The following is a 24,643-nucleotide window of genomic DNA, read 5'->3' as shown; positions in this document are numbered from 1 at the left end:
GAGAAGATGACTCTGAGAGACAGAGATAGAAATAAAGACAGAGATATAGACAGAAAGACAGACAGAAAAATAGGTAGGTAGGTAGATAGATAGATAGATAGATAGATAGATAGATGATATAGTGCCTCTGCATTTTTGTCTTAGGTCCCTGTCTGGTATCTCTTAATTGACACCTAAAATAAGCTGTAACCATATTATTTTCCCAGTTTCAGAGTGTCAAATACTTGTCTCAAGTCCACACGGGTAGTATCCAACACTAAATGTAGCAACCTAGCACTCACTAAACTGCACAGGTTACAGATTGTCCTTGGCTTATGATTTTGTTTTTGCTTGTTTATTTTATTTTATGTTAGGGGGTGTCACAGGAACTGTTCTATATGTGTTTGACTTAGAACATTTCCAATTTATCATGGTTTATGGTGCATAACCTCGTGGTGAGTTTAGGGGGGGTGCCTGTATTGCCACTGTTTCCCATAGCCTGTTTCGTGTAGTGAATCCTTTCTCAGTGGCTGCCTCTGCTCCCTGCCTTGACCACTCAGTACCATCTCTGCTCTCTCCTTCAGAGGGGAAAGGATTTCTCTTCACTGTGACTGACCTTCAGGCTGGAGTTGTTCGCTATCATCATGATGACAGTGACACCACCAAAGACTTTGTGGCTTTCAGGATATTCGATGGCCAACACAGCAGTCATCACAAGTTTCCTATCAACATCTTGCCCAAAGATGATAGCCCCCCATTCCTCATAACCAATGTTGTGATTGAACTAGAAGAGGGGAAGACCATCTTGATCCAAGGGTCCATGCTGAGAGCTTCAGACATGGACTCCAGTGATGACTACATCTACTTTAATATTACAAAGTACCCACAGGCTGGGGAGATCATGAAGAAGCCAGGGCCAAGACTCATAGGTAAGATCTAGGCAAATAAGACAGTCTGAATAGAATTGAATCTATTTGTTATAAAAGATCTATTTATTAATTTTTATGTATATGAGTATACTGTGGCTGTCTTTAGTCATACCAGAAGAGGGCATTAGACCCCATTACACATGGTTGTGAGCCACCATGGGTTCCTGGGAATTGAGTTCAGGATCCCTGGAAAAGCAGTCAGTGCTCTTAACCACTGAGTCATCTCTTCCAGTCCCTGAATCAAATCTTTTTAAAAGAACTTTGTATTGTGGCCAAATTTGTGTAAGGGTAGATAGACATCAGATTATGAAGCAAAGTATTATTTTATAATTATTTATATATATGTGTATATATATATATATATATATATATATATATATATATATATATATCTCACTTATTTAAAAAGTTCCCATCTTATATAAAAGAAGCTTAAGACTTATATTGAGAATCTACTGCCTAAGGTTGTATACCTAGAAAGTTCTGGTGCTAAGCCTCAAGAAAACCATCATGCTATTAAAAGTTAAGCCAGCCAAGGAAGGCAATAGAAAAAATAAGCCTGAAGGGAGAGATTTGGTTTATTCTAGATAGTTACTCAAATAATTTTATTAATATATTTGCTTACATTTTGGTGTCAAGAGTTTGACAGTTCGAATCAAATAAAAGTGTTTCTTGGTATATTTGAAATAAAAGCTATTCCTTAAAAAATATTTTTCCATGGTTAATCTCCACATTGAGATAGGGCAATTTTAATTACTGCTCTAAGTTTTGTTAAAAGTATTTAATGCAAATCCTTAGATATATGAGTAGAGTTTCACTGCACCTCAATACCTATAATTGTATGACATTTTGTGGTCCCCTTAGGGTATCCAGTCCCTGGCTTCCTTCAGAGAGACCTGTTCAATGGAATCATTTACTATCGTCACTTTGGTGAAGAAATCTTTGAGGATTCTTTTGAATTTGTCCTGTGGGACAGCCACGAACCTCCAAACCTCTCAGTGCCACAGGTGAGAGACCATTTCAGAACATCTTCTCGAAGTTTTACACATCAGTGTTAGCTCTAAGAGATGATATTTAAAAGTATGTGAAAATGGGTTTCAAGATTCAAAGTTTGAGAAGCAATGGATTAGGCAAAAATAAGCATGCCCCACCTCCCACAACTATGCCTGCACTTTTCTAGAGCACTTTGCAAATCTACATAGTAACTGTTTCTAAGGTTACTTAGCTGTGGAATTCTTGCATAGACAACCTCACAAATTTGCTTGCTTCTCAACACCCAAGAAAACAGTTTTTTTTAAAGTCAGTGTTTAAATTACGGTGTCAAGGGTGAGACCTCTTGAGTTTTCCTCCTGTTCCCAACAGTACAGATAAACCTCTGGTCCTTTCTACTTGTCCCAAGCAAGTGATCGAAGGAAACTTCCTGAGAGTTTTTGTGGGAAAGTGACATGCGACTTGGAAAGTACTGAGCACCTGGTAATGACTCAAAAGAGAAAAGGATTTATTTGTTGTTTTTAAAATCTCAGATCTGCCCGGCTGTAGAGGATATAAGTTAAGTCTACAGTAACAAGAAATAAGATGAAACAAACATCACCTAGATGATGGGAATCATTGTAGCATATGGACAACTGTGACAGTGTGCACTCTTCAAGGAAACAGTGGTGAGGAGGAGGGGTCAAATTTCAAAAGAAGCAATTTAAATTAAGTGATCATAGACTTTATACAATATTGTGGCCGTCATTTTATACCTGTTACCTTCAAAGGTAGCACATATGTGGACTCTGGCAATCCTCAAGCCTAGGAAAGAATGTGTAAAGCTTGTGTTCTATTGCTATGATGGATTTGTAGAAAGTTACAGCCACAGATATTAGCCAGTGTGCAGAAGGCCAGGCTGTACACCTGTTTGCTGATAAGGACACACTGCAGGCAAGGATCTGAAAGAATGGCGTCACAAGGCCTGGGAGGTGATGCCTTTGGGGAGTAAGCTACAAAGAAAACTGAATTCGTCTGATTTGATTTTTTTTTTTTTTTACTAACAAGCCAACTCCTTTTAAAGCAATCACCCTTGTTCCATCAGTGTCTCATATCTGTTGTTTCTGAGTGAAGCTTTTACAGGAGATGGGAGCGGACAGCAGGATCTATTTCTAAATCTGTACATCTACTGAAGCTGTTGCCAGGACATCATACCATAGTTAGAAGACTATGTCTTTTCAGAAGTCGAGATCTCAAGGCTTCTTTCTTTTTTCTTGTTAAATATTTAAGAAATCATGTTGTTCATACACAAGAAGAGAAATATCACATCTCTCTATGATAGAGACCAAGTTAATGAAAACTCTTGAACCGATTGTTTCTAAATCTGGCTAGGTAAATCAGTCTAAACTCCAAGGATCTGGTACTAAATTTATTCCACACACTGGATGGGTTCTTTTATTATAGTTTGTTTTTATTTATTTATGTGTGGTGCACACACAACTATGCCCATGTATGTTCAAGTGCTTGTGGGGGCCCAGTAGAGAACATCAGATCTCCTAGACAGTTGTGAGCTGTCATGTAGATGCTGGGAATGGAACCTAGGACTTCTATAAGGACAGTAAGTGCCAATGAACCACCTATCCATCCCCAGGATGTTTCTGTATGTTGTGTAGGAACATATTTAATACATTTCCTGCTTTGCTGTTCTTATATTTCTGGACTAGGGAAGAGAGTAGGAAGACTATAAAGTTGTCCCGTGTTCATGCAGCACATGGTTTAGATTTTTGTTGTTGTTTTTCCTCTTAAACACAGCTGACTCCCTCTGTATAGGGAACATTTCCATCAATGATTCAATAGACCGATGGTATATACTATTTTTAAATTGCCTCTGTTCTGAACCTGCACATCCTGTTTTACTTGTTCTTATTCCTTTAGTCATACCAACCACTACTATTTACACTACAGTTGCATTATAATAGATATTGCAAGTAATGTGGAGGTAATATGAAGTGTACAAAGGGAAACATGTAGGCTCTATGCAGATACAGCAGATTTTATATAAGGGACTGAACCATGCACAGAGTCCCAGATCCATGGTGGGGCAGTGGAACTCCTGGAGCCTATTTCCTGCAGACACCAAGGGGTGACTGTTTTTCTAGCTCAGATTGTGTGTTCACCCCACCTCTTTACCCAGTGTTTCCACTTCTCTCTGACATCAGTGTTTAAAAGTCATCCTATTAAACAAACATTTAGTGTCTTTTCCTAAAAGCTTGCACAAAAGTACTGTAGTTCATATAGTGGCCAGGCCTAACATTCAAGTAATTCTTGGTATTGAGAAATGACACTGGGAATTCTCAAACAAAGAAAAATAAAGACCAAGTTAGAATCAGAGTTCAGGGCAGATGAAGGATCAGGAATTCAGGCCACAAGGAAGCCAGATATCACCTGGTGAAGTGTAATTACAAAGCCTGAATCTGAGGGTTAGGTTCTGAGTGAGTCGCTGGCATACAGACCTTTTTCTTATCATTCTGATTCCGTGTACATCTATCTGTATGTGCTGCAGCCACAAGAACACTGGAGGACTTGCGGGAAGCTGGGACACAGTGGCTGGTGACTGTTTTGAAAACTGGTTCCCACTCTGCCTGGAAATGGGTTCTTAATAATATCTGTGTTATGAACAGATTTCAGCACAATGAGAATGCTTTTATTTCTCTGTGGAGTTTGCGAAAATGGAATTTCTCTTGCCCACAGACACACACACTAATTGTTTGAGCATGCATAAATATGTAAAGACACATCAACTTAGGCGATCATAAAGCATGTTGAAAAATGCGCCCACCAAGAATTACTACAGGGGATAAAAAGCATGCTCTTCCATTCTTCCTTCATAAAGAACACATTGGAGAATAAATTAGCATGGAAAATGGTCTCTTTGAAGGCACAATAACTATTGTTTCCTTATTAAATCCAGTTTTTCAATTAAGGAGAGCCTCACCAATCCACACTATCGCTGTGAGGGCCCATAGAGAATTTCTGAACTTTGTAGATTAGAAAAATACTGTAGGTGGGGGAAAATCATGACATAGATTCAGGAGACTAGAATTATCATTGTCTTTGTAGTCTTTTATTTTGATAACTGGCCTTAGTTTTTAATCACTCTAATTGAATAATTTATAGACAACAGAAACACTTCTTCCCATCAGAAAACTGGAAAGTCCAGGGCCAAGGTAGCATCCAGGTTGTTGTCTGTCTGGACAGAGAAGTTCTTTGTCTCCAAGGTGGTGCCATGCTGCTGTGTACTCCTAAGAGGACACACAGGCAGAAAGGGGTGGAAGAACAGCTTTCCCCTGAAAATGCTGTTATAGGGGATCCAACCCGTTCACGGGCGCAGATCCCCTCTGACCTAATCATCTCAGTACTGTTGCATTACTGGCAAAATTCTAAGATGAATCTTAGAACACAAACCCTCAATGGAATTATAAGGGATAAACCAAGTTCAGAAGCAGTTCCAGCTGAGAAGCCGGAAGATGAATCTAGAAGATCCTGTGAGAGCAAAAATAACTGGCTTCCTAGAGGCAGAGAGAGGAGATCATTAGATTGAAGAGACAATACGACATGAATCTGAGGGAGGGCAAGGAAGTCCCATCCACCAAGTGCTGCCAGAGTGCTGAGTTTATGTTGAAAGGCAATCAAAAATGAAGTTGAAGAAAGATCTTGGGTATCAGGCTAAAGAGTTAGAGGAATGTTACCTTAGATGGCTATTTTAAGATTTTGGAGGAAGTGAATTAACTAATTTGACTTGCGTGTTTTTAAGTTAATGCAAGTTAATAAAAAGTCTAGAATAGCAAGTATAGAAGAACAAGGAGTTAGGGCTGCTGCAACCACATAAGGAAGAAATTACAAGAGTGGTACAGGCAATTTGGCAATGGGTCGGGTGGGAGTGGGGAAGGAGAAGCCAAGAGTGACAACAAGGCGTCAAGGATTAATGATGGAGTAGAGGGAGAAAACGAGATGCAAAGGTTATTACTAGAACGGAGATGGGGAAATCAAATCAGGATTGTGCTTTGTGTTCTACATGCCTGCTTCCTAATGCATTAGGAATTAGGCACACTTCCAATGGATTAGCTAGAATTGTGATATATATATATATATATATATATATATATATATATATATATATATATATATATATATATATCAATTCTTTCTGTGTATTCCTTGCTATCCTAGAACTTGCTATGGAAACCATACTAGCCTTGAACTCACAGAGATTCTCCACTTCTGCCTCTTGAGTACCAAGATGAAAGTTGTGTGTCACCATGTCTGACATGATGATTATAATTTTAAAACATAAAATCAGATGAGTGAAGCCTTAGTCGTTTCTAAGTCACTTAACAGAAGTATTCTATCAATGACAGTTACTCATCGTAACTGTTCCTAGGTGATCCTGGGGCACTCTCCTTGGTGTTTTCCTGTATTTCAATTTAATAGAGGTGTGTGTTTTTATTCCAGGTGGTGACAATCCATATCACTCCAGTAGATGACCAGCTTCCTAAAGAAGCTCCTGGCAGTTCTCGGCATTTGGTTGTCAAGGAAACGGAGGTGGCCTACATCACTAAAAAGCACCTACATTTCCTAGACATGGAATCACATGATGGGGGACTCATCTACACAGTAACTCGTCCTCCATGTTTCTCCTTCAGCCACAGGTGTTCTTGCAAAGCTACTATGTGACCCACTGGTTTAAGAGTGTCAGTGTGCAGCAGTGTGATTCAGTTGCTTCATTGGGTAGACTTGAACTTACATCCAATTTAGCATTTCCTTTTATCATAAATTCATCTTTACCATAATTGAGTGAGTGACAGTTAGTGACGGCCACACACTTTGTAGTTTTCAGCACAGAGTAAAACAGTCTGAATGCCATTTTTCTAAAGTAAATCCTTATTTTTCCTTTTTAAAGAAAAACATTATTATGTCTGCAAAGTAATATTTTTTGATATGGCAGGCTATTTAACGTCGGTGTTTTCTAATCTCAGTTTGAAACAGTAGCGGAAATGTTCCTTAGGCTCGTGTCATAGTCACAACAGTGAGGAGACACTTGGGAGGAGACTACCGCTTCCTTTTAACCGTGAGACAGTGAAAAACTGCTTTGCCCTGATGAGGGTGGCATAGATGATGGCGAACTTAACGGTACAAGTTCCCAACATAAAGACACTAAAAGGCTCTGTTTTCTCCCCACAATGAAGTGTTTTTGTTTTTTTTTAATGGATCCTGATGCAGGGGTTGTTGCAAGCATCATGGTGGGCAGGGCCATGACAATGCAGAGATGAGCCTGATTCAGCCGGTGTGGATCAAACTTCTAGAGTCTGACACCAGGTGGTTTATTGCCAGCATATTTAAAACAGTACAATTTTGGAAAAAGTTTCCTGGTGTAATACGATCTCTGGAGCACAAGGAGGCATAATTAGATTATAACTCAGTAAGTTCTGGAGATAGGCTGCATGCATTAGCTTACCGGCCTAGGAAAGGGTCTGGCATAATCTTGGTCATACGGATAGTGTAGAGGTTATTAGAGGTATTAGCCACCTGTGGTTCTGGCTGTGAGAGCTTTGTATGGCCTGGCTGCACAGATAACACAGATCAATAAGCTGTTAATCACTTCCAATTCCCAGCCTTCTGGATAGAAGGACAGGTTATACATCCTTTCCTTTGAGAGGATAATCCCGTATGCTTAACATTCCTGGTTTCCTTGGTGATCTGTGGGCACAAAGATCTTCATGCTTTCAGCCATGGTGGGTGATTTGATTTAATTTTTCTTAGCTGAAAAAAATAAGCCTATGTGGTCTGCATTTCTCTTAGACACTTGGATGCTGGGAAGATATTCATGGTGGACAGCATACCGAAGCTAGCCAAAAATCCTGCAGCCCCGGGGCTCAGCTCATTCACTCAGGTATGAAAATTTCTAAAAACACTGACTAGCACAATACGGGTGTGGTGTGCCCAGTGTCGTGTCTGAGATGCTACTCAGTCACTTCTGCCACAGTTGTTCCTGCCTTTATCCTTGTGCTGGAACACAGCTGGTAAATATGTAACATCTGTTTGAAGGGCATCATCAAGTTGAATACAATGTCAAATTTTGTTGTAAGTCCACAAGCCTTTGCATCATCTGCCAATGGCAGGACACTGATTTCAGGACCCACGCCTATTACACTAAATGCAGGTCATGCATTCATCTACTGTGTTAGCTTCCCACAATTGCCATAGCAAAATGCCATATACTTTGTAGTTCAGAACAGGGGCTCTGTTGCTCCTCTACCTCCGGAAGCCAGAGTGTGGAGACTGTGGCACTGGCAGGTTTTTTTCTTCTGAACCCTGTGGACATCTCTCCCTCCCTGAGTTTTAGCATCTAGTGCTTTGTCGGCAGTTTTTTGATATTCCCTGGCCTGCGGCTACATCCTGCTCAGCTTCGCCTTCTGTCAGTCAAGGCTCCCCATCTGTCTCTTCCTGTTACAAGGAGTCCAGCTGTACTGGATTGAGGACTCACATGACTCAAAAATGTCCTCTACATACGTCTGTAATGATCCTATTTCTAAGTAAATTGAGACCCCCAAGGTTCTAAGACTTCCATGTTTAGTATGCCATTTTCTGGGGATGCAGCTCATTGCATAATACCGCTCTCCCAAATCCTTCAGTATCCCTCTGCTTCCTCCTGTGAACTCTCCTCTCCACACCCCATAGGAGTCTGCTATATGAATGCTCAGGCATCAGGCATCTCTGGTTTCTGCTAATTATGTCTGGTTTCTTCATGATTAGAAGTTGTGGATGTGCTAAGTGCTACTGTTTCATCAACTTTACTAATGTGGAATGGGGCATTGCGGACACACACAGCTTGTATTAGTATAGAACTCTGTCTGAGCTTACCTTTTGCAGAGGTGCTTGGACTCCATCATTTGATATACTGCCTGACTTCATCCATTTCCTCTTATGTGTAGACAATGTGGCTTACAAAGTAGAGCCTTGGGAATCTTTCCATCTATGGTGATACTTGGCATGTTCCATATCAATTAACATTGTTGGGGGGGGACTTGATTCTGATCTCTGCGATTGGCACATGTGTCCATCTCAATTTTCTTCACAGCATGCCGTGAACCATATGAAAGTGGCCTACATGCCACCCATGCAAGACATAGGTCCCATACCTCGACAAGTTCAGTTCACAGTGTCAGTCAGGAGCCAGCATGGAAGTACTTTGCATGGAATCTGCTTCAACATCACAATTCTCCCAGTGGACAATCAGGTTCCTGAGGTATGCAAGGTTTGACATGGCGGGCCAAAAGGAGTGAGAGAGAAAGAGTAATGTTTTCATTCTCTAGCTGCAGTATACATAAAAGGGGTGGGTGTGGGTGGGAGACTCTTTTTCCCATGCGACTTCCTATTTGAAAGGTGAGAATTTTCAGTGTTGAATTTGGCATTGTTTTCAAAGCCTTATCAAAATCTCTTTCACTCTGCCGAGCTCCGACTATTGATCAGGAGAAGGAGATTAAATGAGGAGTCTCTTAGCAACCAGAAGAACCTATTTGCTCTCACCACAGGCCAGCTATGCTGCTGTGTGTTCCAAAGAAGCTTTTTAATTTTCCAAAATGAATTAGGATGGACACCCTTTCCTCTTATCCAGTGCCACTTCTCAGGGTTTATGGAAGTCATAAGGAGCCTTGGTTTTTCTTAAAACCAAACTATAAAGATATTGCTACCTGCTATGTCTTCTCTGAGGCTGTTTCACTTTGAGAGTTCTTTTTTTCTGGACACCCTGCCCCACCCCACCACACACACACAGACACACACACACACACACACACACACAGAGAGAGAGAGAGAGAGAGAGAGAGACATGCACGCCTCGCACGCATGCACTCACAAGCACAGACTTCAGATTACTGTACTTGATTATTGCAACTTTCCCCATAAAAGTGGAAAGACAAAGAAACATTATCTCTCATTTGTTATAGACCAGGGGGCTCCTATGCCCTCCTGGCTTATTCCCAAGGAAACGGGTGACGTTCCCTGGTATTTCCCTGTGAGAATGTAGCCAGCCCTGATGCTCTCTCTCGGTCACCCAGCTTTGCTGCCCCTGACTCAGGCCAGCCACTAGACTTCTTTCTGGAAGGCCCCCGGGAAGGAAGGTACTTACTCAACATGCAGAAATGGCTTGATGGGTCTAAATAATATTTTATGTTGTTAAGTTGCGAACCTTGAAGAGTCTGGAGGTTTCTTAATAAGGCTGATTTGGGGATTCTCTGGTAAATAGAGAGCTCTACCAGCACTGAGCCCACAGGTATCATGGATACAAGGTGGGTTGCATGGTTGATTTGCAGAGTCCCCACCAAGGCACTGCACTCACTGTGACAGCAGCCCATTCTCTCAAGATGTCAAGCTTGCAACGTGTGGTTAAAGAAGTGTTGACGAGCTGCAGCTGAAACATCGACATGAACTCAATCTGGGACCCCTTTCCTGATGGGGACCTGGCCCAGTCCTTGTGAAAATAATTCAGAACAGTTATGGAATGAACTTGGTTAGATTTCAATTAGACCCCGCTTTTCCATATATATACATTTTAGATCCTGAACCAAACCAAAGCTTTCCCTATAACACTTGCTGAGAAATATTTTATGCAAAACAGCCCAACCTCAAAGAAATATGCTCTTTATGAGGAAATTATGAGGGAGGTTGAAGAGTTACCTTCATTTGAAAGAAGATGGAGGTGTTAGAACTATGGTAGAGATTAACTTCTCTCTTTTGTTTACAGGGGAGGGATGAATGAATTAGTGTTTCAAAGAACCGAGAATATTAGAAATTGAATTAGTACAATATGAAATCGAGTTGAACGGGGATCATTAGGGCGTTTTGACACCATGCAAACCTGGAGACTCCTAAGTGCTCCTTATGAAGTCTCAGGCTTTTAATGTTTGAACTTCCTCTAAAAGAAATATTTTGAAATGATTGTATATAGTAAAGTATATTTTAATGCAGTAGCCTTTATTTTCTATGCTAAATTGGTGCCAGGACTGGTGTGCCTGGTCCTTCGTGCATACTCCCTCTCTGGAGAAGGGTTCTTTCTGTTTCTTCAACTTATAGTGAAGATGTAGGCATGGTGAAGTCAAAGGGCAGAACTTAAGGAGGACTGTCACGCTGGTGATGGGGAGAGAAGTCAGTTGTTCTTTTGGCTTTCTTTGCTGGTGGTAGTTTCCTGAGGAATGCGTGATGACCACAGCCTACTGAGAGTCATATTTCTGTGACCCAGCACGCTTCCCTGGACACATGCATAAGTGACACAGGACTGGTAGACATCCTCTTGCGCTGTACCCTTGATCATCAGGGGAGGGTACACACTGGGATGGAGGCTGTGGCTTCCTCTTGCTGGGAAAGAAGATTCTTTCTGTAAAAGCACAGTGTCCTGGAGTTGGTGGCGCACTCACTGCAGGCCTTCTTCAGGGAACCCTCAGAGATAACAGTTTGAAATCCTAACTGTCTGCTACCTTTTTCTTCTGTGAAGCAATATCCATTTTGGAAGCTGATATGCTAAATAAACTCTACATGGTTTCTACTATGCACTCAGAGCCTGGAGCACATACCTTATAAATGTAGTCAGTACATTATAGATTGTAGTTTTCTAGACTTGTTTAATCATTAACATGTCTTGTTCACTCTTAGCATGCTAATAAAATACACCAAGCTGCTTTATCTAACTTCCTTTATGCTTATAACTGAATTGTTAGGTGAAGACTAGGGAAGTGGGTTTTTGTTTTGTTTTGTTTTGTTTTTTGTTTTGTTTTGTTTTTTAGTTGAAAGTCCTTGCAACTTTTACTATTTAAGTCTAGTGTTTGAACAGTTAAATTTATTTCCCATGGATGTAACTCTCTTGCTTTCAGTCCCAGTACAAACTGCAAAACATAGAGTGGAGTCTTCATCCATTTCCCAAGTTCTAAAGAATTTTTAGGAGAGAGAGAGAGAGAGAGAGAGAGAGAGAGAGAGAGAGAGAGAGAGAGAGAGAGAGAGAGAGAGAGAGATCCTTTCCCCATGGGAACTTGGCAAAGGTCGAGTGAACAAAGCTGAGATGACTCCTTCAGCCCGTCATGGCCCTGCACCCTTTGCTGATTCTGCTACAGAGTCTTTTGGACACTTGAAGCATAGGCGTTTTCAAATTAGGGATCTGTCTTGGTGTCTGTATGTATCAACACCTGGAGTTGGAACTGTTCAGTTAAATCGATTTTAGACAAATCATTCAGCTGTGAACGGATCTCCTTAGAAACATTCTTAAGTTGATTGACTTTTAAAGATGGTACCGGATGCTTTCTAGGGATCTGATAAACTGTGTTCAGGGGCACCTCATGGAACAGGTCTCGAGTGTCTCCTTCCTTCTTTCCAGGTTTTCACCAACACCCTGCGAGTGGTTGAGGGCGGTCACTGCACCATCAGCACGGAGCACATTTTGGTTTCTGATGTGGACACCCCACTGGACAGCATCTGCCTCTCTCTTCAGGAGATGCCTCTGCACGGCGGGGTAGAGCTGGATGGATTTCCTCTAAATCCAAGAGGCACATTTTCTTGGCAAGACCTCTGTACCTTAAAAGTTAGGTTAGAAGATTTTGTGTTCCCCTTCTATGCTTTCTATCTGGAACAACTGTGAATCATAGTGAAGGGAAGGAAGCCTGTCTAATTCTTTCCAGAACAATATGCCATTTCATGTTGTTAAGAGTCAGTTGAAAATCAAAGAAGTACAAAGAAAAATTCACTTTCCACCAGACATTTTTTTTTCTCTCTCTCTCTGGCTTACTATAGCAGAGGGAATGAGTTTATGAATATTTGTGCAATAAAAATTAATTGCCATGAATATTAATTTTGCTACAACGGCACATATCACAAACTCTATAGAGACTGAAATAATCTGTGCAGCTAATTGAAATTGGCTCTAAGCAAAGGTAGTTTCATAACTTTGGAATCTCAGGGCTAGAATGCTATTGATCAGCCAGATATAGCAGCCTATACTTTTAATCCCAGTGCTTGGGGGATACTGATTGTGAGTTCAATGCCAGCTTAGTAAGAACAGAGGGTGTGTGTGTGTGTGTGTGTGTGTAGTAGGGGGTGCAATTAGCTTTGTCCATTGATGTTTTAGGTGTAAGCTTTTATTTCATTCTACTGAGCATAGGTATGCAGGTAAGAAAATAGGGCCTGCTGGTGGGTAGGCTGTGAAGCAGGCAGGACTCAGGTCTCTGGAGACTAGAGATGGAGCAACTCTGCTCCTTGGCCTCACAGTAGCTCCTGTTTGAAAGTTTCACGTCCTCTACCTAATACAGTTACAAGAACTCTTTTTCACAACATCAAGTGAAACATCTCTGAAAATCAATGCAAACTATTTTAAAGTAACAGTCAGACAGATAGATATGCCAACTCTGACAAATGGACGTCTCACTCTTTCTTAGTGATATGTGGGAAAAAGTGTTTCTGGTCAAATGCTTGGTTTTGAGCTAGGAAGTTCACTAGGGACTGGAAGCTTCCTACAAGATCACGTAAACTCAGTTATATCTCAGAGTTGTAATTCTTCATGACTTTTGTCACTATTCATCTATTCCCATTAAGATTTTCCTGTTTTGTTTATAGTTTGGATTTTTGAAATCTCAGCTCCTCCCGACGTGTTAGAAAAATGTGTTTAGGCAGTGCTAAGATGAACAGAAAAATAGAAGCATTTGCTAGAATTCTGTGTATACTCACTTTCCTAGAGAGTTGCAGGTAGGTATTTATTAAAGTGATTTAACCTCTGTCATGGAGTCTGACAAGACACGTCATTCTGTTCTTAGGGCGGCAGAGCTGAGCCCGGGGATGCTGAGGCATTTGCTAATACTGAGGAGTGAGGTTTTAAAGACCTGCTTGTCTTCACTGCCCTGCTTTACACGTGCCTTCTCAGACACACTTAGCTGTTTTTAGGATGGCAGCACTGTAAAATGGATCAGCAGTTTATAATTCATAATTATCTTTGACCAAGCAGCAAGAGGCATGGAAAAACAGATGAGAGAAGGTAGCATGTATGAGAGACAGGGTGTGACAGTGTAGGCTTCCTGCCCCTGGAATTAAATCCATTACCACTCTGTTGGTGACCCATTTTGAATAAGATACAGTCTCCTTTTGTTCATATAAGAGTATCATATAGGTTCAATATATGCTACTGTTTGGTTGAAACATTTGTTTTCAATTCCTAGGGCATAATTCCATTTGTTATTATGAGCAAGTCAATGGTCCAATTAAATTCAAGTGCTACTTACAATTAACAGCATCACTGCTGTGGGCTAGAGTATGTGTGAAAAGCCTGGTGTTATACAATTTCTTTAAAAAAAAAAAAAAACATGGCTAAGAATTAAGAGGAAGATGGGCCCAAGGTTAGACCAAATAAAGGTGTCATAAACCTGAGGAGATGTGAGACCCTTAAACAGCTTATAGAAAGAGCTTATGAATGGAACATATGGTGGGGGGAGGGGCTACCTAATTCATAGGTCAAGGCTGCAGAGAGGAATGGATAGCTCCGGGGTGCAGGAGGAAAGATGGGTGGTTCAGGGCTCACGGAGTCCTTGAAGTACTCCACTTCATCTTGGGGTCATCCTATGTTCTCGCAGTGTACTGCACCAATACAAAGATCCCAGGCTGAATACCGCTGTCAGAGGCCATGGGAAGACTGCCTTCTGAAATTTATTTTCAAGATTATTTTTAATGATGTGTGTCTCTGTGTTATTGTGCATGCATGTCCATACCTATACAAGTATGTGTATTGTGAGTCTGGGCACCGATGGAGGCCAGAGACATCAGAGCCCCCCCTACCCCCCCAAACTGGAATGGTGGCTGGGAGCTGCTGGTCACCGACCTCAGGTCTTCTCTAAGAACAGAACAGAATTTTAACTATTAAGGTCTCTTTCAAGCCCCCAAAAGGCTGTTTCGTGATTTGGAGACAAATTACCAATGCATGCACAATGTTTTCCCAGGTGGAACAATTTTACCTTTAGGGATCTCGAGTGGTAAAATATCTTTGCATTTAGAGTTTTAATTAATTAATTTTCTTTCACACTCAATATTTTATTCCTCCCCACCCCTGTCCACCCTCAGACTGTTCCACATTCCATGCCTCCTCCCTACCTCCTGTCTCCACATGGATGTCCTCACCGCCCACCCCACCTGACCTCTAAACTCCCTGGGGCCTCCAGTCTCTTGAGGGTTAGGTGCATCATCTCTGAATGAACACAGTCCCGGCAGTCCTCTACTGTATGTGTGTTGGGGGCCTCATATCAACTGGTGTGTGTTGCCTGCTTGGTGGTGTAGTGTTTGAAAGATCTCAGGAGTCCAGTTTAATTGAGACTGCTGGTCCTCCTACAGGGTCTCCCTTCTTCTCTGCTTCTTTCAGCCTTCTCTAATTCAACAACAGGGATCAGCTGCTTCTGTCCATTGGTTGGGTGTAAATATCTGCATCTGACTCTTTCAGCTGCTTGATGGGTCTTCTGGAGTGCAGTCATGCTAGGTCCCTGTTTTTGAGTGCTCCATAGCCTCAGTAATACTGTCAGGCCTTGGGACCTCCCCTTGAACTGGATCCCACTTTGGGCCTGATGCTGGACAGTTTTTTTCCCTCAGGCTCCTCTCCATTTCCATCCCTGTAGTTCTTTCAGACAGGAACAATTATGGGTCAGAGTTGTGACTGTGGGATGGCCCCCATCCCTCATTTGATGCCCTGTCTTCCTGCTGGAGGTGGGCTCTATAAGTTCCCTCTCCCTACTGTCAGGCATTTCATCTAAGGTCTCTTTGAGTCCTGAGAGTCTCTCACCTCCCAGGTCTCTGGTGCATTCTGGAAGGTCCCCCCCAACATCCTATCTCCTGAGGTTGCCTGTTTCCATTCTTCCTGCTGGCCCTCAGGGCTTCAGTCCTTTTTCCTCACCCAATACCAGATCAGGTTCCCCTGTCCCCTCCACTCCCCCCATCTACTTTCCCTCCCAGGTCCCTCCCTCCCTCCCAACTTGTGATTGCTTTCTTCTCCCTCCCAAGTGGGACTGAGGTGTCCTCACTTGGGCACTTCAGCTTGTTGACCTTTTTGAGTTCTGTGGACTGTACCTTGGGTACTCTGTACTTTTTTTGTTGTTGTTAACATCCACTTATTAGTGAGAATATACCATACATGTCCTTTAGGGTCTGAGTTACCTCACTCAGGATAATCTTCTCTAGTTCCATCCATTTGCCTGCAAAACTCAGGATGTCCTTGTTCTTAATAGCTGAGTAGTATTCCACTGAGATTTAAACTGCTTCTTTTCTTACTTCTTTATATACATATTTATTTACTGAAGTCATGACCATGGTTACAGAGGGGTGATTCCATTGCATGGCTCTACTTGCACTCATGTATTTTTGAGAGATCCTTCCATACTCTCCTTGCAGGTATCAGCACGATGGATCTGAGGTTCTTCAGGATGAGGTATTCCTGGAGGTCACAGATGGCACCAATTCAGCACAATTTAGTCTCCACATTGAGGTAGGTTTTTCCTCCCTGAATCATTTGAATGTAAAGTCTATTCTGGGAACCTCTCAGGGTCTCAAAACACAAAGACTCTAAAGTAAAAGGTTGCCAGCTATACCTGTGTGTGTCTGGAGCCAGGCAATAGAGGTGAAGATTATATCTGTAAATTAGACATATTTGTTTTCTCTTTCCCTACCTCTACCCCAGTTTATCTAAAGTTAGAACCATTTAAGCTTAAATCCAGATAATTTTAAAAGTGGTCCATTCTAAATATAAAGTATGTCTAATATCTTTGAACCGTGACACTCAAGCTTACTTAGCAGTTGGGAAGACTGTTTAGAACCACTGGGATTCTCCTTGCTTATGGAAGAAGCCATGCTAAAGAAGCCATGGGGCTCCATTAGGGTCATCTATACCACAAGCCTGGTATGCGGTTTGTCATTTGCCCCTTTCCTTTGACAAAGAAAGTCTGCTGACAAAGTTGAGACAGGTTCAAAGAACTTCCAAGAACTTTGGTTCTTCTTTGCTGAGTGAGTAACTGGGTACATGAGCATCGTGTGTATCATTTGCAAGTTTTCATAGTTGCTGATCAAGAAGCTTATCATGTTCCCTGAAGGACCACCCAGTATTCTTGTCATGCTCTCTGCCGTCTCTTCCTGTTTGAATATGGTCTACATTTTTAGTGATATAAAATTGCTATATATTTGTAAGATATTTTATAGCTGGCCATTAATAAAGAGTGTTAATATTTATATAGATTGGTTTTTAAAATATCCAGGGAAGGAATTATCTCTCTTTAGTTAGTACACTGGACTCCAGAACTGCTGGTTCCGAGTCATGAACTCGACGGTGTATGTGAGATGTGCTTCCTCGTCATGTGGCCATGCTTCTACTTGCTTGGTCTTGATTGCTTTCTGTGGCAGGCACTATGCAAGCTATCTCTCACTTTCTCCTCAGTCCTCACAATGACCTATGGTGCCTCTGTGGGAAACAGAAGGCTGTTTTCAGCTTCCAGGAGGAATATTTTTTTTCTGGAAAACTTTTACATATAAAGAAAGCTTCCCTGTTCTTTTATACATCTTTTTAAAGGAAAGAGCCAAATCCAGTATGTTATCTGTCATATGTATGACCATCCGATTATGTATGGAGATTTCTTTCATCTTGGTGAAAGAAACTGAGTATTTCTACTTTTTAAGTTAAAGGGCATGGTTTCTGAAAGCCACACCAAACCATTTTGAACAGAGTTGCTTGTGCTTTCTTTTTTTTCTTTTTCTCACAATGACCATTTAGAGTTATCATCCATGTAAAATGAATTGATAAAATTTGTTATAGTCAAGAAAGAATGGTGTGAGTCTTTAACGGGTTCTCACAGAAGACATGAACAACGATAACTATTTTTCTTCATAGACCAAAAGGAAAGCAGACAATTATATTTTTTAAACCTTTGATGAAGTAGCTAAGCTGAAACATCTAGGAGCCCATCCCTGTGCCCTTGAGAGGAAAGCATCATCATGGTGCTCTGGGTACCTGTCTTGCCATCATTACCCTTTGAATGCATAGTAACCATAGCAACTCATTTATTTATTCAACAAACATTTAATAAGCGCCTCCTGTAATATATGTGGGGTCTTAAATAGATGCTTATAGAACAATTATGAACAAGATAAATGAGGTTCCTATTCTTGATGTTGCAGACCACAGATGCTGACAGCTACTAACTGGATAATCACAAAGATAATTGATTAAAATGTATGTGTGTTTTATGAACAGCAGCATAAGTAATTGAAGCTTCTTAATTAACCTGAGTGAACAGGAAGCCCTTCCCTGAAAAACACACATGGGATCCCAGGCAGAAATTAGTTGCACAAAGAGAGGGAGACAGGATGTACTGGGCAGGCTCAAGGGGTGCAGCAGAGGCCAGAGGAGATGGTGAGGTGTGTGTGCTCCAGTCAAAGTGGGATGGGGTAGTGAAGGCAGCCACAGCAGTCACACCAGAGACTTCTTGGAGAAGTATGGGGGTCGGAGGAGCAGAGGGGACAGGGAAGGTTCCTGCAGGCCAACAGCTTGATGTTTTATAAAGATTGCTTTGGCTAAAGTATGTGGAAGATTGTGTAGGGCTGAAAGGGTACACAGACTCAAAGTTAAGATCTGATCAAAACCAACCAAGAAAACAACCATCCAAACAGCCATAAAATTAAACCAACCAAACAAACAACCAAACAACAAACAACCAATCAACTAACCAACCAACTAACCAATCAACCAAGCAAGCAAGCAAGCAAGCAAACAAACAGGAACTCTTTCAGTATGATCAGACTGTAGCTGTGAACTCTGAGGAAGCTTCTCTTCATTCTTATCTCTCGAGTGTACATTTTATGATTTTACATATTCCTTTTAAATCCAGAGACCCAGTACAACCCCCAGTTCCTTTGTTTTCCTTTTTACTTGAAACTTCCTTTCCATGAATGTGAGAGAAAAATATTTTTTTTCAAGATAAAACCTGGAGCTGATTGAATGGCCATGGAATGTAACCTGTCACTCAAGGTGTTTGACATGAGCCTGTAGCTTATTGTGGAGCCAAGGAAAATCTGTGAGTGGCCAAAAACTGAAGGTGGCAGAAAGCCTTGAATCACCAAATAACTTAAAATAAAAATAACTTTCATCCTATGAATGTCCATGCATCAGACTGCTGGGCCCAGAATTCTTCTGGAGTGTGTGTGAATTTAATGAAAGTCTGTGTGTTAAAATGAGGAGTGCTTTATATTGCATTTCTGCTTTGTCTTCTGAAAATAATGGGTTCCCGGCTATAACCACAGACTCTCATTCCTGTCTAAGATGACTCTCATGTGGAGTATGCCTCAACCAATGGAGAAAGTAAAAAAGAAAAAAAAAATGCTCAGGCTGCTTTGGCCAAATTCCATGGCCATTGTTCCATGTGTCCAGAAGATGAAAAATGCCTGTCACTGCGACTGTGAGCTATGGTTTACCAGTGGGGGTATTTGTCACTTCTTTCTTTTTCTTAAAAATGTAATCTTTTGTTCCTGCTTAGGTATTCCCTGTGAATGATGAGCCACCTGTTCTGAAGGCTGACCTCATCCCCATGATGCACTGCTCAGAGGGTGGAGAGGTGACTATCACCCCTGAATACATTTCCGCTACTGATGCAGACAGCAATGACTTGGAACTGCTGTTTATGATTGCCCGAGAGCCTCAGTGTGGAGTGGTGAGAAAGGCTGGACTCTACGTGGACAGGTTCTCTCAGGGAGATGTCATCTCAGGGACTGTGACATACAAACATACAGGTAAGTGACAACCTGTGACCAGTGAAGGCATTCCAGTCTTAATGCCACTCCCTGTCATGGGCTCCCATAACATTACAATCTTGATACTTTTTGATTTTTGCAATGAAAGATGAAGCAGATTGCAGCCTGCACCACACTTAGTAAGCATGGTCACCATGGACAGAGGTACTTCTCATCTGAGTTTGATATTGAATTTCAGAAACTATAGAAAGAGCAGCAGCACTTGATCCACTGTTCTAAATGCCCCCACCCCGACCCCAAGTCCCTTTTTAGCCAACCAGAAGAATTTGACCATTTAACTTACAGATTTCTAAATCAAGATGACATTACCAAAGCAAGTCACCTAAAGCAATGACGCCATTAATTTTAGAAGTCTAATGACCACCAGCCAACTCCCTCGGAGTAACTAGTCTCCTTTCTAAGTTTCTTGAAAGCGAGATGATGTCTTGAAATGGTTCATGACAGACAGAACACAAATGCATGTTTGTAAGACTGGGTTCCCACTGATGTTATCTCAATGCATTGTTACCCAGTTGACACTTCTTCCCACCATGTGAAGTGTTCAGTTAAAGAAAGAAAATACTTACCCCAAGCTGGGGCTGGTAGTGCATGCCTTTCATCCAGCACTTGGGAGGCAGAAGGAAGTAGATCTTTGTGAGTTAGAGGCGAGACTGATTTACAAAGTGAGTTCTAGGACAGTCAGGGCTGTTACACAGAGAAACTTTGTCTTGAAAAACAAAAACAAAAAAGAAAGAAAATATTAACTCAGCATCTGATATTTGCAAGGCACAGCACTGAGTTCCATGGGCCATAGTGGAGTATAGTCTAGGCTGTGCTGGAGGATTGTTAGCTAAGTGTACAAATAGAAGAGCCCTTCCACATGGAAGGAGAACCGTAGCTCAGTGACACTTCATAATGTCCTTCTTTGCATATTTTCTTTCTTGCTTAATTCTGTGTCAATTTGACACAAGCTAGAGTGATTTGGAAAGAGGGATCTTATATTGAGAAAATTCCTCCATCAGATCAGCCTATATGCAAGGCTGTAGAGCATTTTCTTAGTTATTGATTGATGTAGGCAGTGTCACCTCTGGACTGGTGGCCCTGGGTTCTATATGAAAGCAGACTGAGCAAGCCTTGAGGAGCAAGCCAGTAGCAGCATCCCTTCATGCCATCTGCATCTGCCCCTGCCTCTAGGTTCCTGAAATGTTTGAGTTATTGCCATGACTGCTTTTGATGATGGAACTGTTATATGGGAGGGTAATAGAAATAAACCCTTTCTTCTTCAAGTTACTTTTGTCATGATGTTTCATCACAGCAACTGAAACCCCAAGTCATCTACTTAGATCTAAGTTAGTAACATTTGCCCAGAAATGGTATCATATATTTCCTCTTGCTGGAGTTAAATCACACACTATCACAGTTTCTCTGTTTATAGTTTCTTTAGTCTGAAAATTCTATGGAGGAAGTAAGAGGGCATGGGAAGGCTGACTGAGTGGAACACTGTATTACTTACCATTGAGTCACTGTGACAGATACCTGACAGAAACAATTGATGGGAAGGAAGATATTTTGTGCATTGATTTCTGAGGGTTTTCAGCCATTCACAGCCACAAAGGCGTGACAGAGAATCTCATTTGGTGTCAGGGGCTTGAGGCAGAGTCCCTTCACATGACAGTTCAAGATGCAAAGAACAAGCCTGGAGCCAGGATCTGAGCTGTGGCCTCCAAAGCCCACCGATTGTTGGTTATCTACCTCTCCCAGCTAGCTTCTGCCTCAAAAGGTTCCATTGACTCCCAAATACTGCCTCAAACTGGGAGCCGTGTCTCACAGGCTTTCCTTTAAAATTGGAGCTCATGGCTCCACGATCTCTTTACTCTTGAATGGTGTGTGCCAGTAAAACCAGAACCACCTAGACAAAGCCAAGGCTGGCTGCCATCTTAAGTACTGGTGGTCCTGGACCATGATGAAAGCAGCCTCTGAATGCCTGTGTGGAAGAATCTTGAAAAATGTCTTCCTAGGCGATCATGTTCAAGCATGCATGGCACGCCCACTGTTCTCTCTTTAAACACACACACACACACACACACTCACAGACATACACACACACACACACACACACACACACACACACAAACAAGGCTTTCAAATGAGTTTGCAGTTTTATGCTCTGGATCCTTCCAGCCACCAGATTTTATTGCTTCCTGAAATGTAATGTCACCCAGCCACATCCCATATTTCGTCATCAAAGGATGCTGCTACCTTTTAAAGCTACAACCACTCACTGACACTTGTTTTGTTCATAGCTTACAGCATATTTAATTCCTCGATGAACTGAACTGCACATTTTACATCTTCCTCCTCTTCATTTAGCTCCTAATTCTCCCTGTAAAGCTGGATAAAAACAGCCAGTAAAAATCATGCCAGAGCCAGAATTCTATGCTGTCTTCAATTTCTTCCACCAATGATATTAGTCCTCTATTTTTGAATTCAACGTTACTCAGATTTTTAGGACATGGTGTCTTAGTTACAGTTTTATTGCTGTGAACAGACACCATGACCAAGGCACCGTCTTATAAAAACATTTAGTTGGGGCTGGCTTACAGGTTCAGAAATTCAGTCCAGTATCATCAAGGAAGGAGCATGGCAGTGTCCAGGCAGCCATGATGCAACAGGAACTGAGGCTTCTACATCTTCATCTGAAGGCTGCTAGCAGATTACTGGCTTCCAGGCAGCTGGGATGAGGGGCTTAAAAGCCCACATCTACAGTGACACACCTACTCCAACAGGGCCACACCTTCTAACAGTGCCACTCCCAGGGCCGAGCATATACAAATCATCACACACGGCAAAATGTAGACAAATTTGCTATGTAACCCAGACCAGACTCAAGTTTACATACTACCAGCCTCCCCATACGAATAGTCTTACAAGAAAGGGATTTAAAGTCCAATGGTTATTGTTTTATGAATAATTGAAATATCTTCAGCAGGCTCACAAAGCAAGGTAAATCACAGTAGGATGAACCATGTTCTTTTACACTGACTTCCAAATACTAAAAGGTGGGTTTACAAACATCTGAATCTCTTCTAGTGTGATGTCCATATAAGGAGCTATTAAGTATAAGGCCTAGAAGGACAATGGGGAAATGATTTCACATAGATATCTTAATTAGATTAGAAAGAATACTAGGTTCAAAGGGTGTTTTGAATGTTACATTTCCTCAAATGTCACTTCTTTGCTCCACTGGTACTCTTTTAGCACTGTTCAGATATCAAGAGTTCTGGCATTAAAGATCTGACGCTTTAGTGACTTATCTATTCTAACCCTTGCTTCAGTGTTTTGATTAATTTTATCACTTTTACCTTTAACTGTCAACTTGACACAACTTAAAATCACCTGGAAAAGAGTCTCAGTGAGGAATTATCTGTATTGGCATGGCCTGCAGGCATGTCTATGGGGAATTGTTCACCCTCACAGGTAGAAGGTAAGGCCCTATAGCTGAAGACTCCATCACTTCAAACACAGGGCCCAGAGGGCCGTGAACTGGAGCTTACCGTAAAGCCTTCTCCCAGAGGGCTATCTTTCATGGTACCCACCAAGAAAGTGCCATACAAGCTTCCAAAGGATGGAAGTAAGCAATGCTTCTATCCAGTGATGACTCCTACACACCAGAACAATGACCAGTATGAAATGATAACCATAAGGTGAAGTAGTGGCACACATACCTTGGTGGTAACTCTAGTTCAACTCAAGACTCAACAACAAGGAAATCATGCCTGGGACTGGAGACCTAGCCGACTACCTAGGGGTAGTGAAACCATGAATCTTGGAGGAGAACCTGCAACCACTACTTCACTAAACCACTACAATCCCTAACAACAAGCTAAACATTTGTGCTTATGCCCACAAGTAAATATTGTCCTCACCTCTCACTGAGGAAACTGCTCTTTGCTATAGATGGAGATAATTACAGAAAACCGCAACCAATTAAAATGCAGAGTCCTGGAGTCCAGTCCCAACTAACTACATCTACAACACAACTCTGGCACAGAAGGTTCAGGGATCATTGTGGAAGAGGAGTCTGAAAGATTATAACAAAGAACAGAAAGTCTGCTGTGAAATGTTAGAGAAGCTACACATATGAAGGACTCATCCACTTGGTATATAAACTTGACTTAAAGAAGGATAATTCCTATAGACAAACTAACTTGGGAGGGAGCAGGGTCATGTGGCCTCAATCTTAGACAAGGGGAGCGTCAGTCCTAAACAAATAACTACAGACAATTAAGGGATGCTGAGAGTGTGAGAAATGGTCTCCTCCAGGAAAGAGTACACCAATTGATTATCTAATACTAAAATGGTCAACCTTGAGAACATAAGCATACAAGTAGTATTGTAGAGATGAGCAGATTGTATTTATGTATTTAGGAACATACACACACACACTATGGAAGAAGAAGCCATGAATTTGAAAGAGAGCAAGGGGGGTGTCTAGAGGCTGGGTTGGATTAAGGAAAAGAAGGTGGTGATGCTGTGACTGCATTATAGTCATGCATTGGTTCCATCCATTTACTCTCTTCCACAAAGGAGACCCTTCTCTCATCCTCCACACTCCTGTCCCTAACACACTTCTCTCACTGTAAAAGTATCTCTTCATTTCTTTTTCCTCTCCTTCTCTGGATACTATCCACAATTCCTTCTTGTACTTCTGAGTTATTGCTTCACATATCTGGATTGTTTCACTTAACAAAGTGTTTTTGAGCTCTAACCATGTTGCTGGGACTGGCATAGCATAAACATATCATATTTTCTTTATTTATCCATCCATTGAAGGGTATCTGGAGTGGTCCCACATTTTGACTATCATGATTAATGCTGCAATAAACATGGGGATATAAGTGTCTTTTTGTTATAAAAATTTCATC

General features: G+C 41.5%; 1 protein-coding gene across 1 annotated transcript in view; it reads left to right on the top strand.

Moving 5' to 3' along the window:
* Nucleotides 1-24,643, top strand: part of Frem1 (FRAS1 related extracellular matrix 1) — a 162,139-nt gene that overhangs the window by 59,620 nt on the left and 77,876 nt on the right. Inside the window, exons 9-16 of the mRNA XM_052176688.1 lie at nucleotides 564-908; nucleotides 1,773-1,915; nucleotides 6,390-6,586; nucleotides 7,737-7,827; nucleotides 9,016-9,183; nucleotides 12,301-12,509; nucleotides 16,338-16,431; nucleotides 19,466-19,718. Coding sequence (XP_052032648.1) covers nucleotides 564-908; nucleotides 1,773-1,915; nucleotides 6,390-6,586; nucleotides 7,737-7,827; nucleotides 9,016-9,183; nucleotides 12,301-12,509; nucleotides 16,338-16,431; nucleotides 19,466-19,718 — 1,500 coding nt within the window. The remainder of the gene's footprint in view (nucleotides 1-563; nucleotides 909-1,772; nucleotides 1,916-6,389; nucleotides 6,587-7,736; nucleotides 7,828-9,015; nucleotides 9,184-12,300; nucleotides 12,510-16,337; nucleotides 16,432-19,465; nucleotides 19,719-24,643) is intronic.

This window comes from Apodemus sylvaticus, chromosome 3, assembly GCF_947179515.1.
Source record: "Apodemus sylvaticus chromosome 3, mApoSyl1.1, whole genome shotgun sequence".
NCBI classification, from domain to species: domain Eukaryota; kingdom Metazoa; phylum Chordata; class Mammalia; order Rodentia; family Muridae; genus Apodemus; species Apodemus sylvaticus.
Note: the sequence above shows the minus strand (reverse complement) of the source record. Positions and strands in the feature narration are given on the sequence as shown.